This window comes from Mixophyes fleayi, chromosome 2 (genome assembly GCF_038048845.1).
Source record: "Mixophyes fleayi isolate aMixFle1 chromosome 2, aMixFle1.hap1, whole genome shotgun sequence".
NCBI lineage: Eukaryota > Metazoa > Chordata > Amphibia > Anura > Limnodynastidae > Mixophyes > Mixophyes fleayi.
The window spans coordinates 239750920-239766899 of NC_134403.1; the positions used below are offsets into that span (position 1 = coordinate 239750920).

The 15980-nt window shown below is 40.2% G+C and overlaps 1 protein-coding gene across 1 annotated transcript in view; it reads right to left on the reverse strand.

Annotated features, from left to right (window-relative positions):
- The window catches only part of ADIPOR1 (adiponectin receptor 1), a 56503-nt gene that overhangs the window by 22256 nt on the left and 18267 nt on the right, over positions 1-15980 (reverse strand). Inside the window, exons 4-7 of the mRNA XM_075195710.1 lie at positions 2407-2578; positions 1995-2181; positions 1286-1473; positions 566-759 (exon numbers count right to left, since the gene is read on the reverse strand). Coding sequence (XP_075051811.1) covers positions 566-759; positions 1286-1473; positions 1995-2181; positions 2407-2578 — 741 coding nt within the window. The remainder of the gene's footprint in view (positions 1-565; positions 760-1285; positions 1474-1994; positions 2182-2406; positions 2579-15980) is intronic.

Consider the following 15980-nt stretch of genomic DNA (forward strand, 5'->3'; position numbering starts at 1 on the left):
GTACAGATGGTATAATACAGTTAAAGTACAAGATACAGCTCTTATATACTGCTTCTGACACACATGTTGGTAGGGGGTAACTCAGCCCCCTTCCTAGCTGGCATCACAAAGTCTGAGATATTACATCAGATATTCAGTGAGGATGTAATATTTTTTAATGTTGAATTCAACAAAATTCACATCAATCTTTGATTTTCTAAATTTCTTGCTGGTTGCATTATTCATGTAGTTTGTCTATCTTTTTAACAAGACAGGATAAATGATAAAGAAACCCTGCTGTGTATTCAGGCTAAAAAAGTGTTGCCCACTCACAGATGAAAAAGGCTTAATTAGCATGGGATTTCCTTTCTTCAGACAGTTGCAGAAACAAAAATTTCCTGTAACATCAGTACATTTGCAATACAAAACATTGGCGCACTGCTCCAGTAAGTGAAATGAATTTATATATTAAAGTTATTTCTAAGTGATCCAGCCACACTATACCTACAATCTTTCAATCATTCTTTCAAATTTTGGTAATAAAAATTATTTATAATTAAATTTGGTAACCTCCCCCCATACATACCCAGATATCAAACTTGCCAGGAAAGAAACGTTCAGGAATCCGTGCTGCATACAGACCAGCTCCTGTTATATACATAACTGCCATTAGGAAGAACCAGCCCATCTGTCCCACTGTAGTTGCCTTAACAAAACCCTCTGCAATAGTGAAATGGAGAGTTGGAACAATGCCACTCAGACCAAGGCCTAGGAACACGCCTGGAATGACAAGAAAAATTGTAGGTTATCCTGGAGACAAAGAAATGCTTATAGCTAGCTTATGTTTTTAGCAGACAAACCCATAGAAACCCCAAAAGGTTTTTGACAAAACATCTCTCCTAGATGCCAAGTGAAACAAACAGTGTTCATCTGTTGAGACATTGGTCATAAAAATAGATAAGAAACCATCTGTCTTATATTCATGAGGCTTTTTCAGTAGCAACTGTAGTTAGTATAAAACTTCAATTATTTTTTGGACTAAAATAAATGATGCTCCCTGTTTGAACTGAGATTACCAATATGTTTAGTCAGAGCGTTTTACATTTTCTGTATTCATAGGGGTTAATAGAGAGAAGTAATGAACTACAGCAGATGTCAGTCTTTTCTCAAAATCAATAAACAATATATTACTCAAATATATTACGGTGTTAATATTATTGGGAAGAATACATTACTCTGTCACTTGTTGCCAAATTTTCATATGACACACTATTCATGGAAATGTTCTGGCCAATTACAAAATTACCTGCTCGTGTTGGCCTATGCTTAGGTGTGGCAAAGCGGTCCCACTGTGCTACGATAATTGCAGTGATGCCCAGCACACAGACAATGGACAGATATATGAGACGTGGCTGAGGGGAGCAGTAGAATGAGTAATACAGCCAGGGCACAAAGCTTCCCATGATGAGCAGTGCGATACCAGAGTAATCCAGCCTGGAAAATAGAAACTGGTGAATTTTTGTCTGTAGAGACGTGTGATTGTCAACCAGACACCCTTAAATGGTCATATGTAAGCCACTTTTACCTTCTAAAACTGCAAACTACTCTAAATCTCAAGGATAATTTAAAACAATACATTAAAGAAACACCAAATTTATAAAATTATAGCAGCAGGCATTTTAATGCAAGATATACAAGCTGTAAAAAACAAATATGGCAATGCAATGGGACATTTGGAAGACCATAGCTTCGACCATCTTTTGAAACTTAGCTGTAAGGCTGGAACAGGCAAAATGCAATTCTGCAAGGAGGTTTAAATCAGTCGCTTTTTTTTTATGCACCCCATGATTGAGACTATCCATGAAACCAAAAATGCACAACAATTTTGCAGCACACTGACACACCACAGGGTCTGCCTAAAAAATCCTTAACTTGCTTTATTGCAGTAACCAGAAATCTGCAAAATTACAATTCTGATTGACACATTTACTTATAAACATATATCATAAACTTACTTTGAGAATGTGCGGGACACTTTCTCTGAGTGACAGTACACAGTGTGAAAGAGCCAGGAGAAGCTGAGACACAGTACAGCCCCCAGAAAGAACATTCCAAACACTACCTTCTCTTGCAAGGGAGCCATAAAATACATGTTGGGTCTAAGCATGGTCAAAACTCCCAGGAAAAGAAACAGCACAAAACCTGTATGTAGACATGGAATAATTAAACAGTAGACAAAAAAGGAAATTGAAATAATACAGAAGGTCAAAAAGGAAATAGATGCAAAATCAAAATTAAACACATTTATCTAGGTGTATGGAGAAGAATGTGCTCAACATTCCAATCTTGTCTCAGATTAATCTAAAGGGAAGAGAATCCCAAATGAGATCTTCCGTTATCCACCATGACTATTATTCTCTCATTTACCTAGTAAGTGAGTCCATATGTTTCCCGTCTCTGTGTGTATTCGGAAGATGCTCCTAAAGCAGGCTCGGAATGATGGCATTGGTGGACGGTGTCCATGTAGAAGATAATCGTTGTCCTTAAGCCAATCAGGAAGTACATCATATGGAATGACTCTCCATCGACCTTCCCACATCTTTAAGTAAACACAAACAAAAAAAGCCCCAAATAAATGAAGTAAATGAGTGGCGACTCCTTTTGCAGCAACCACCATGTATAGGAAATCTTCCACCACCTCCCATCAGTGTATTTTTAAGTAACCCAGTCACAAATAAACAAAAAAACTAAAACCCTGTCACACTGCTCAAATAAAAAAAATATTTTGAAAATAACAAAAAAGTGCTGCCTGTGATAACAACTGGAACTTAGTTACGGGTAAAACTCTGTTTCTAAATCATCCCTAAGATAGCACAATCCATGAAAAGATTTCAAATATATAAAACATATGGACAAGGGCTTCCAAACCTTTTCCTAAAAGGCCAAATTCCAGTTAAGATTCATCACCTTGATAATGGTAAGTGAACTTACAAATACTGGCCGAACAAGCAGCCTTGCAAGTTTGCTCAGCAGTGGCTCATACATTCTTGATCCACAAAGCTGAAAAGGTTCTAGACGAATGAGGTTTGACCTATCGTGCAAATTTATTTTTATAACACCCTGCTTTCCTACCACTTTCAATAGCCTTTAATTATGATCAACAGATGCTCAAAGTTAACTCACTCAGAGATGATGAATCACACACCTTCTAACATCCACAGTTTTCCCCTTCACTTGAATTTGCCAGCTTATGATAAAAGGACTACAATACTACTGTAAGAATAAAATAGGAATCCAACCAGAGAACCATTTCTTTCCAAGATTCAGATAAGGTTGTCAAGATTGAAAAAAACTGGCTATATTTACTCTTCTGGCATTAAAAAAATCTATTTTATAATGATGTGCTTTAAAGACACTGAAATTGGTTCAAAAGAAGGGTCAAGGTTATATAGACCCAGTTCAGATTAAATGATGCAAAAGTATGTTCCTATAGTAACAAAAAAAGAGGAGAGACAGGACAGAGGTTATATAGCGGGGCACTCTTGGATAAGTGGTCGTCAAGAAATAAGAAATAAATAAAATGAAAATTTTTATTGGTATGTATTAAAATTTGGTCATCCTAGTAAGAATAAAGCTACGCAAAATATTAAAAAAGACAAAAACAGTGAAAATTAAAAATTGCAGATCAACTGCAGAAACGCTTTGTGGTCAATTTCTTAAGGACTAATAAGTCATGTAATATGATATGAATAAATGGATCAGTGGGCAAATGTGCAGTGAATAGGCAGAAAAACGCCTTTTACGGGTTGTATTCAAATCATATATCCCCTATACATCATTCAATTGGTAGATGTCATATAGTAATAGATTGAGTGATTTCCTTTATTCTGCCTATGAATACACCAATCGCTACTACAGTGCAGTTTCTTATATGATACTCTGAAATGCTTAGGTACTCAGTTTGGTATATAAGAGAATTGTTCTGTGAGCACTGCAATTAGTAACAAAATCACTATCTGTGTATCAGAATTTTAAGTAATTAACAATGTATCTCATTGGCCTATATAGAAAAGAGATTCACCTATAGGCACTATAATTTATGGCAGGATCACTGTCTATATATCAAGACTTGTGATATGTCTTATAAGCCCTCTGATTCTAATTATGTAGGAGCGCTAATCGCTGCTGGGTTTCCAATTCCCCTCACAAAATTATATATAAAGTATCATTGATGATACAATGATTTTGTGTGGGGAATTGGAAACCCAGCAGCGATTAGCCCAACTCCTGAGTTAATCCCATTCAGGACCCAAGCTGATAATATGAGAATCCTTGTGGATACAAGATGGGTCTGATGTTTAAATTTAGCATTTCCAAGGATCAGCCAAGTGACCCCTGGCCAACATGGGTAAAGACCCAACAGAGCCAAAGCTTAACTCTTTATTAGGGCTTCCATACCCCAAGGTTACTAGAAGTTAATTTTTAAGGGACTGAGAAACAGACCATGTTAATTTCAATAAAATGGTTTGAATTGTGCCTCACATACACAGAGGTGTATTATGCTATAGTACGTTTTTATTAATACAAAAAGAGCACAGCCATAAACCAAAAAGGAAATATCATAACAGATAATAAGATCTGTTAAAAGTAGAGCATTCATTCACCAATATAAGTGAGAGACATTCGCTATTGACCACGCAACAACATTTACTAAATAACTATTGCAAGTATGTTAATGTAAGAAGAGAAATTCAGTAAAACCTAATGCTAGTGTTATTGATGGCAAACATTGTTAACCATAAAGTGTTCCAGTATAGCTACAATTGTGCAACAAGGTTTGAATGTTCTGATTCTCTTGTTAACTTAAGTATCAGTTTACAAATATTTAATTAATGCAAGGTGTATCACATAATTCTGTTATGTTTGTGCCCAAAGAGTTTGCTAATTTTGTCAATGATATGAGGTTTTCTGAAAAAAAATAAATAAATAAATAAATATATATATATATATATATATATATATATATATATATATATATATATATATATATATATATACACACACACACACGTACATAAATATATATTTATATTAGTCCATAGACAAAAAACCTTACGGTTTAACATATCCGATTAAGGTTCCTAACACACCATCTAAAATTTAAGAACACTTTTAAAACTCTTCTACTCAAACTCCAAAAAGCAATGAAATTCTGACGATTAAGGCCTTAATGGACGTGTTACTTGCGCTATACAGACATGGTTTGCCATCACATCCTGTGAATTAGCAGCTCCACCATTTTGTGAGTGACAGCAATCTCACTCCATGATAGTGCTGAATCTACAGCTAATCACAGGATGTGATGGCATACCATGTCTGTATTGCGCAAGGAACACGTCCATTAAGGTTCCTGCCATATTTGTTGGAATTTCATTGCTTTTTAGAGTTTGAGTGGAAGAGTATTCTTAAATTTTAGATGGTGTGTAAGGAACCTTAATCGGACATGTTAAACCGTAAGGTTTTTTTGTCTATGGAATTTTATAGCTTTTTGTACAGTGAAAATATTGAAAGCTATAGTGAAAAATGAAAGCTATTCTATCACATGCCACCTCATAACCAACAGCTTTTCGCTCACGTTACCCCATGTCTACTAGCTTTTCCCTCACATGCCACCCAACTCACCAGCTATTCCACCAGCTATTCCAACCTCTGCTCCGCCAGTGACAACTTCACAATTCAAAGAGCATTCTCCGATCTCTGTACAAAATAGAGCCTTTTAGTGAAACCTGCACCACACAAAAAATCTTCTAGTGACCCCTACACATGATAGAGAATCTTCATCTGATCGCTGCACAATAGGTAGCGCCTTCACTTATCAATATACAATACTGAGAGCCATCCTCTGACCCCTGCACAACACAGAGAGCCATCCTCTGAACCCTGCACATCACAGTGAGCCTTCCTCTGACCAACATAAAGAGCCGTCCAGTTATCCCTGCATTATACAGATAGCCTTTCTCCAACCCCTTCACAATACAAAAAGCCTTCTAGTGAAACCCCTCCCAATATAGAGGGTCTTCCACTGACTCGTGCACATTATAGAGAGCCGTCATCCGTCCACTTGCACAATACAGGAGCCTTCCAGTGGCCCCTGTGCAATACTTAGAGAGATGACCCCCACCTTTGGATTCCTGAGCTTAAACTAGCCTATGATCTGCAACCCCCTGGACCCTCCTGAAACCTGGACCAATAGAAGCAAGCCACACACTTTGCATTGTTTTACTGTATTTCTGTTTGCATATAAGCAGCAGTTCCTCATCTAGTGTTCAGTCACCTTGACCACAGACTTCAGGACTGAATGACTGTTCACTGGATCCAGACCACCTGCGATAAGTAACGGCTGTAATTATTACTTCGCTTGAATTATTTTGCTACTTTTTGAGAATAAATATTTGTGCGTTGGAAACACAAATCGAGATTCGACAATCGTTATTGGATAGCGACAAAACGCTCTTAACAATATATATATATATATATATATATATATATATATATATATATATATATATATATATATATATATATATAGCTTTATATTAAGGTTACATCTAAAAAACAACATTTTGCCATTGGAAATCTGTGAGAGGGAGAGCATGGTGTTTGAGGGTCTACATTTTAAAAAGTATTAAAGCTGTTAAACTGAAATTTGGCATGCGAATGAAGAGCCGTCCATAGGTGCCGCATGTCAAGTTTCAGAAAAAATAGAATAAAAAATTACAAATAAGGAATAATTTAAGTTCAAAATCTCGCCGTTTTTTTTCCAGTTCCTGTTTTGCAAAAGTCGCTGTTTTTCTGTTTTTTTTTGGGAGAGCGTAACTCGGTGTACATGGCGTTTAAAGACATGCTGTAAATTTTGTTAGAAAGCTATTAGGGCTGAGGAGTGCCTTTTAGGGTTCACAAGTTTGAGAAAGTTAGTTTTTTCAAAATTTGGTAAAATATGCCCCATTTTAAAGATAGGGGATTTCATAACGTTGCCCATGTCAGATAGAGGTATGTGCTGGGTGTACTCAAAGTGGCTTCACTTGAGAGTATAAATATGGCTGACTGACCCTCTTCCCTTAGATATTTTCTTCTGTGAGCAGGAGAATTTAGCCATCTGTATTGGGTACAGGGGGGCTGGTTGGTATTTTGGGGCTGAGGAAGAGCACACTATACTAGTATTAGCACTGGCACCGCTCTCATTTTACAGTTTATTGATAGCACTAGGGCTCTTCCTACACCCCTGGGCAGTAGGTGTAGGGTAATAACGGCGATAAAGTGGTAAAAAAACAAATGGACGCCATTTTGATTTGTGGAACTACAAGTCCCAGGTTGCCCTGAATAGTGTGGGCATGCTGCTACTTGTGCAACTACAAGCACCTGCATACCCAGGGCATGTTGGTACTTAGAGAACCACAAGTGCCAACATGCCCTGACACCCAGGACTGGCTGGGACCTGTAGTTCCACAAACCAAAATGTTAACAAAATCACAAACACCCTCATTACAACCACTAACATTTAATAGCTTGGGCAAATCCCCTAATACTATGAATAGACCTAGCGCAATGAGCTAAGCTCATTGCATATCGGAGCTGTTTGCGGCGGTCCTTCATTTTTTTTTATTTTTCTTCAATCAAGCAACATGATTTGTGGATTTTACAAATAGGGGGCCCCCTTGGCCGAAGAACAGAAGACTGCAATCAACAATGTAAGTGATGTGTTTATACAACTCGCTGCTACAACACAGGAGAGTTAGCTAACACAGGAGTGTTTTCATCGCAGCAAAGCGCCAGAGATGACCAGCGATTTTGAAGATCAGGGTAAAAATTGCAGCTTGATACATTTGATGAGTTTGGGGAAAAAAAAAAAAAATCGCTGCAATTTGCCACGATTTTAACACGCTAGCAAAATCGGACATTGATACATTTACCCTTGGATGACGGAGAGTAATATTATCTGATGAAAGGCACAGGGCAGGATCCATGTAGTAATGTGGATGTGATGGAGTGGTATAGAGAAAGGCTTGGTACAGACCGACTGACGGAGAGTAATATTATCTGATGAAAGTCACAGGACAGGTGATGTAATGAATGACTCTGATATAAAATTAGCATTTGTGATCTTACAACACTGAGCCTTGCCATAGAGTTTGGAAAAATTCTGTTCAGGTTAACTAAAAAGAAAATCCCTCTCTGGACACAGACAACTGGGAGCAGCGCGGTGACCTCCACACGATTGCCTACTCTGATCTGTGCTTATTCTGTGGCAAGTGGTAAGATCTGAAATTCTTCCCATGTTACGGTATGATTTGAACAAAAGTAGACATTTAGTGGCACTACACTTTAAACTGAAAACAGACATCACAATATATAAATCACATATTTGAATACATTTTTATATAAGGCTGATTTTATGTTATTAGGTGGAGATTTTCATTATGCCATATTCATTTATTTTTACCCTGATCAGCCTGCCTACTTGCCCTTGGATATCCAGGCGTGAGTGAGACCCTCTAGTCTGTATTTGTGTAATATATCCTGCTCTTGCCCAGGTATTACATCCTATAAGGGGTTATTGAAGAGCGACTAAGCACACTGACCAGTTCCTTTGAGCTATAGTTTACTATGTCTCCCTTTATAACATGTTTCAATGGGTAATTATTATAAACTAAATATCCGTGACCTGTTTCCTATGTGGAACATCCAATACTTTTTGAATATGCCCTATGCAATATCAATATCAATATCAACCCTCCAGGGGATGGGTTCCGATGTTCCCGCCAAGATTACTAATCCTAATAGTCCATAATTCCTTAACATTAATAACTTGCGTATGCACTCCGTGATCTCTTCGCAGAGTGAACCGGACAGCTGCAAATGTGAAGGGGATTAGTATGATAACACACATGACATGATTCCTTCAACGTGTACCATATGTTTTACCGATATGCATATAACTTATATTACACATAAACTCTACTATATTTCGACATAAATAACTATGTGCTGCAACTACCATTAATGTGTACTATTTTACAAATGTGAGTGTTTGTGCGAATGTATGTAAAAGCGTAAATACTGTTTGTGTCACGTGTTGCGGCCGCGTACACCCTTTCACTCCGTAGCGTGCCATACGCATCTTTTCAGACAAAGACAACCAAGTTTGCTCGATTTTAATTGAAATGACTTTATCCAATTTGCTGACTTTGACAGCTCCACCCTTTGATAGTGTAATAAACTATCATCTAATCACCGTTTCAAGTTCAGGGTTATACAACACTTCTTCACAGACCATGCTCTCGGTATCTTGTACCACCCTTTCAGTCTCGTTCTCAGTGTTTCTCCTAGAAGACTGTTTTCCACACTTCAACACAGTAGGAACACAGTTGACACATAAACCAATTGCTAAGAGGACACCCAGTGTAAGGAGAAAGAGCTTACCTACACTAGCAACCATTTCCTGTACCCACTTCCCCAGACCAGAGAACCATTTCACAGGGTTCAACCATGAGAACCAACCTGCCACCTTTTCCCCGACCTCATATAACGAAGAATTATGGTTCCTTCGAAATTCCCATTTCAGTTGCAGAATTTCATCCATCTTCCGGTCTATAACCTCCTTAGGGTCATCCGTATTATTGGTGATGTACATGCAACATTGGACACCGAACTGGGTGGCCAGTGTCACACAGTACCCACCACTAATAGAGGTGAGATAATTTAGTACCAGTCTATGTTGCACCAACTCCTACTTGTACGCTTGTAGCTCCCTTCCAGTATACCTGAAAGTGTCATCATACATCTCGGTGATATGGTCTATTAATTTAGCTAGGTCTTGGATATATTTAAAGTTTAACGTTCCCCGAGCGGTACTGGTGAGATCTAGAGCAACCATAACTTGGAAACCCGCGGTTTCACTAATCAATTTTGTAGCTATGGGTTCCTCACCAGGAATCAAATTTCTCTTGTCACGGTGTTCATACTGTGTGTGTATGTATGGTGGTGATGTAGTCTTGTGAATACCAACCATTTCTTCACGAGTAATAGTCATGATTTCAGGAACCAGTTTAGCTAAAAAACACAAGCCCTTGGAACTCGGAGTCACCCAGGAATAAGCTATCCTCCCACAAACAACGTACACATCATCAGGGAGAACATAAGGAACAGTATGTCCATTAATTATATCACACAGAGTTTTGATAAAACTACCCATGCCTAGTGTCTCCGTTTGCTCAAGACACGTGTCAGCATGGATGACATTCTTACAATTATCTATAGAGAGTTTTCCAATGGATACTTTCTTATGTTTGGTTATACGGCCTAATTTGTGACTTCCATCAACATTCCTGCTTATTGGTGGCCTTAGTCTCCCTCCAAAATGAGCGTGGCGAGCCATTGTCTGATTTGATAGGTCAGCTTCCCAATTCTCCAGACGCTTTGCATGAGAGATATTTAGGCACAGCAAAGATCTGTCTACAGAGTATTGTCGAAGCATTAGACTAGGGGACCTAGTGTTATTGTACCTCCCCTCTATGGGCCTCCCACCCCTTAATTTGAGTACTTCGGAGATGTTTAATGGGAATGGCACTAGTCCTATGTTATGCTACCCCTGCGGAACGTGAGAGCACACCCAGCACTCGGTTTGGTTTAGGACCTTACCCATCAAGGAGTGATAATCCTCCAGAGGATGCCCGCCCACATTCAGATTACCAAAGGACTGGCATCGCTGGATGCATCTCTCTTCAACTAGGGAGTCACAGAACTTGCAGATACAATACTCATCAGACAATAGCCCCTCACACTGTCTCCGAGTTCCCGAGCTAGCAGACCTTTTCCTAACCCCTGGACCAAGCTTGATGATGGACTGCTCTGGGTATTCTAATAACTTTTCCTCGATCTCCATTTCATCCGTATCACTGCCATAACTCTCCTCCGTCCTCCATCCTCCTTCACAAAAATAGAATGTCCTAGAAAAAGTAAAAACAAGGAAAATCCTGGAACAAAAGAAAAACAAAAACCGCCACTCCATAGCTGGAAAGATAGTTCTGATGCAACGTCTTTGGTTCAGGTTTCTTGACTGCGGGCCTTAGGTCTCCCGGAACAGATTTACGAGTGACAGATCTATGTCGTCAGTCTCAGTTTTATCTCACACTTTCTCCGGGTTATTGACTCTCCTGCAGTGGGTGGAATGGACCCAAGTGTCTCTCTCTGCAACCTTCAGTGATGTAGTAATGGTCAGCAGCACTTGGTACGGGCCTTCCCAACGGTCTGTTAAACATAATCTGAACGTAAGAAATTGCGGATCATAACATAGTCCCCAGGTTCAACATCATGATAGTTCGTTTCTGGCATACCAGGTGACAGCATTTTGAGTTTTTGTTGTTGTTGTTTCAGCTGTCTGCTCATTTTTGTAAGATATTGCACAGTCACTTCATTATTCCACTTTAAGTCGTCTTGCGGACTCACGATCAAATGAGGTTGTCGGCCAAACAGTATCTCAAAGGGGCACAGATTAAGAGGAGGTCTAGGAGTGGTTTGTATGCTATGGAGGACTAGTGGCAAAGCTTCAGGCCACGCTAACCCAGTTTCAGCCATTACCTTACCAAGCTTGTTCTTAATGGTACCATTTACTCTTTCCACCTTACCACTGGCTTGTGGTCGGTAAGGGGTGTGAAGTCTGCTACTGATTCCCATGAGTTTACACATATTTTGGAAGATATCACCAGTAAAGTGGGTACCCCTATCACTTTCAAGGATTCTAGAGATACCGAACCTACACACAAATTCTTGTACAATTTTCTTTGCAGCAAACACAGCAGTATTAGTGGCTGCTGGATATGCTTCTACCCAAGCGGAAACCACATAAATACATACTAACACATACTTTAGATTCCTGCACGGTGGTAATTGGATATAGTCAATTTGTATTACCTGAAAAGGTCCGTCTGTAGGAGGGATGTGGGATGGCTCAGTTGGAATAGTTTTCCCGACATTTTTCCTCAAACAAGTAAGACATGACATTGCCTTCTTACCAGCCTGAGAGGAAAATCCAGGAGCACACCAGTATGCTCTCACCAGTTTGCACATACCTTCTTTACCCAGGTGAGTTAGACCGTGTGCTGCTTCAGCCAGGCTTGGATAGTAGGTTCGGGGAGATACAGGCTTACCTTGTCCATCTTTCCAGAGTCCTGAGGACTCTTGACCACATCCCTTCGCCTTCCAGACCGCCTTTTCCTGCAGGGAACACAAATCTTGCATTTCAATTAATATCTGCATGTCTAATGTCTGAAAAACCATCATAGTCTCGGTCGATACAGTCATAGGTTGCCCTGCTGCCCATTTAGCAGCTTCGTCTGCCCTGTTGTTGCCCCATGACACCGGGTCTTCTTCAAAGGTATGGGGTTTGCACTTTATGACGGCTACCGTTCTGGGTAATTGTATCGCTGTCAGAAGTCCTTTTATGTGTTGTGAGTGTGCCACTGACGTACCTGCTGCTGTCATAAAGTTTCTAAGACGCCAAAGGGCCCCAAAATCATGCACTACCCGGAAGGCGTACTAGAGTCAGTATACATATTGGCTGATTTACCCTCTGCCAATTCACACGCTCTCCTTAATGCTACTAGTTCCGCCACTTGGGCTGAGTGAGGTGGGCCAAGGGGTTCAGCTTCTACCACATCCTGATCGTCTACAACAGCGTAACCAGTACATAGCTCTCCTGTCTCTGTCTGTCTATAACAACTCTCGTCTGTATAAAATGTAAAATCTACATTCTCTAAGGGGGTGTCACGTATGTCGGGCCTTGTAGTAAAGGTCTGGTTCAGGTGTTCCATACAATCATGCGTATCAGTATTCTTGCCTAACTCATCACCAACCAGGGTCTCCTCACCTCCCAGCCTTTGTGTCTCTAGAGACACATATGAAAGGTATGTAGCTGGATTTAAGGTGCTGCATCGTTTGATGATGATGTTTGAGGGTGACATCAGAGCTAGTTCCCACTTTGTGAATCTAGCTGAAGAAACATGTCTGGTTTGAGCTGAATTTAACAGAGCTGATACAGCATGGGGTGTATAGACAGTTGAATTATGTCCTAATACTATGTCCTCGCTCTTACTTACCAGAAGAGGAGTTGCTGCTACACTTCTGAGACATGTTGGGAGTGATCTAGCCACAGTGTCCAATTGTGCACTGTAGTATGCTACCGGTCTGCTAGCGTCACCAAGTTTCTGTGTGAGGACACCTGCTGCACAACCATCAGCTTCCGTACAGTATAGCTCAAAAGGCTTTTCATAATCAGGTATTCCCAATGCAGGTGCTCTAGTCAAACTATCTTTAAGATTAAAGAATGCTTGCTCTGACTCTTCTGTGTGTACGACACGTTCTGGTTTTGAGGAAGAGACTAGTTCCTGCAATGGTAATGCCAGAATAGAAAAACCTGGGATCCAGGATCTACAGTATCCACACATCCCCAGGAAAGTACGAATTTGCTTCTGGCTCTGCGGCAGAGTAATGTGTTGTATCGCCTCAATCCTGTCGGTTGTCAGGTGTCTTAGCCCCTTGGTGAGGCAGTGTCCTAAGTATTTGACCATAGTCTGACATGGCTGTAATTTATCCTTTGCCACCTTGTGCCCTGTTTGTGAGAGATGGAGCAACAACAATTTAGTATCATGTAAACATGACATAAAAGAAGCACAGCACTAAATCGTCCACATATTGAATTAGAACAGACCCATTGTGGGGTTGAAAGGATTGCAAACAGTCATGTAAGGCTTGGGAGAAAATACTGGGGCTGTCAATGAACCCCTGGGGAAGTCTGGTCCATGTGTATTGCACTCCCCGGTAGGAGAATGCAAATAGGTATTGACAGTCAGGGTGAAGAGGGACTGAGAAGAAAGCAGAACATAGATCATTGACAGTAAAATGACTAGCAGACAGTGGAATCTGCATGAGGATGACAGCTGGATTCCGCACTACGGGGAATTGGCTCTGAACAACTTTATTAATTCCCCTTAAGTCCTGGACTAATCTATAGCCCCTCCCCCCACTCTTCTTCACAGGGAAAATGGGACTATTTGCTGTGCTATCCTACCACTTTTTAGATTTACCATGACAGGGGCTACATTTGCCATCAATCCAGTGTCCTGTCCATCTCTGGTCCATAGTGAACCTGGTATTTCCAGCAACATCCCCTTTACTTGAGATGGACTTTGTTCTATAACAGTAGAGTGTAACATTAACCTTTGAGGGGTGTCCAATATATCCTGTACCTCATGCGCGACCTTCTCTGGTATATCTAAGAACACACCATCTGAAGTACAGTATATGACACATCCCATTTTACATAACAAGTCTCTCCCTAGCAAGTTAGTAGGAGCCGCTGCAGCTAAAAGAAACGAATGCTTAGTATGCAGGGGCCCGATAGTAACTTCAGCGGGTTTAGTTAGAGAATAATGTAACACTCTTCCCGTTACCCCCATAGCTGGAATAGTTTTACTGGTCACCTGTAGATTAAAAGGAGAGGTTATCACATATCTGGGCGCCCCTGTATCTACAAGAAAAGTGTGTTTCTTACCAGCTATGTCAACTATCGTTGTTGGTTCTTCTCTCTGACTCGCAGTTAACCTCACTGGCTGTAGACTACAAGTATGAGCTGACCCCTAGCGCTGACTATCGTTTTCCCGCATGGCATTTGCTGCTATAACGTGCACGGGCAAGTATGAGTCTTCTTGTCTATGTGAATTCCCCTTTGGAGGATATCTACGTGACCCACCCTTATGTGTATACTGTTATTCTTTTTTACAATCTCTTGTGAAATGTCCTTCTTCGTTACAATTGAAACACCTGATTATTCTATGTTTCTTATTATGTGGGTTGTAGGCTGGTGGTCGTGTATGCATTCCCTCTAAAGCCTGTATACTTACCGTCATTAACTTATCACTTTTCTCCTCCCTTTTTTTTCTTAAAAAGGTTTTTGTCATGCTCCTCAGCAGACTCCCTAAGAGAATCTACTGTGATGCCTCTCCAATTAGGTAATGTGGTTTGTACCCTCGTCTTTAAATTTTCTCTAAGGCCGTCCATTAATACCCCTACAGCTACCTCTCTGTGATGTGGGTCCTCATCTATGTTTGATATCCCAGTGAACCGTGCTATCGCTGTTAGAGCTCTAGGGAAGTAATCTGATGCTGTTTCACTATCCTTCTGTTTAATGGTGAAAATTTTACTCCAATTCACCACTATTGGAAAATAGATGGGTAAATGTGTGACAATTTGTTCTATATTTTCTTGATTAATCTTATCCGTCAAGGTGTCATCTTCATTCAACAAACAATCTTTAATAAAATTTTGTATGTTAGTATTGGGAGGAAGACACGCCCTCAACACTACATGTCCATCCTTATTGGTTGGTTCGTGTGCATTTCCTAAGTCTTTAACAAATTTCTGACACTTAGCCAACTCTTTTCTAGGATCCGGGAATTCAGTCATAATGGAACGTAATTCTGATCTAGTCCAGGGACAATGCATTGTAACATTCTTTAAAGGAACTACACCATCCTTGTCCGCTTTCCCATTGGGAACTGATATTGTGCGGACTGGATACGTACCCACTGGTTCACCGTCTTCAGAGGTCACTACTGTATTTGCTGTTTCAGTATTTAGAATGTTATCCCTCCTAGTGGTCACACTACTCTCACCTATCTCAGCCATTGCCCCCTTTCCATACTTACGCTGAACCTCTAGCATATTAACAGCATGGGCAGTGGCTGAAATTACAGTGGGTTCATCTTCTTCATCAGAAACACTTATTTTAAACTGACTTAAAACAGGATATAACTTAGCAAATTCCTTTCTTTCATTTTTAATAACGGCTGTACTTACCCCTCCCGCCACATAGGGTAGCGGGTGCGCGCTTGCGCTAAGTTCGCCACGCTTCTCAACGGCCACTTCCGCCGTACAGGCGCTTTTCG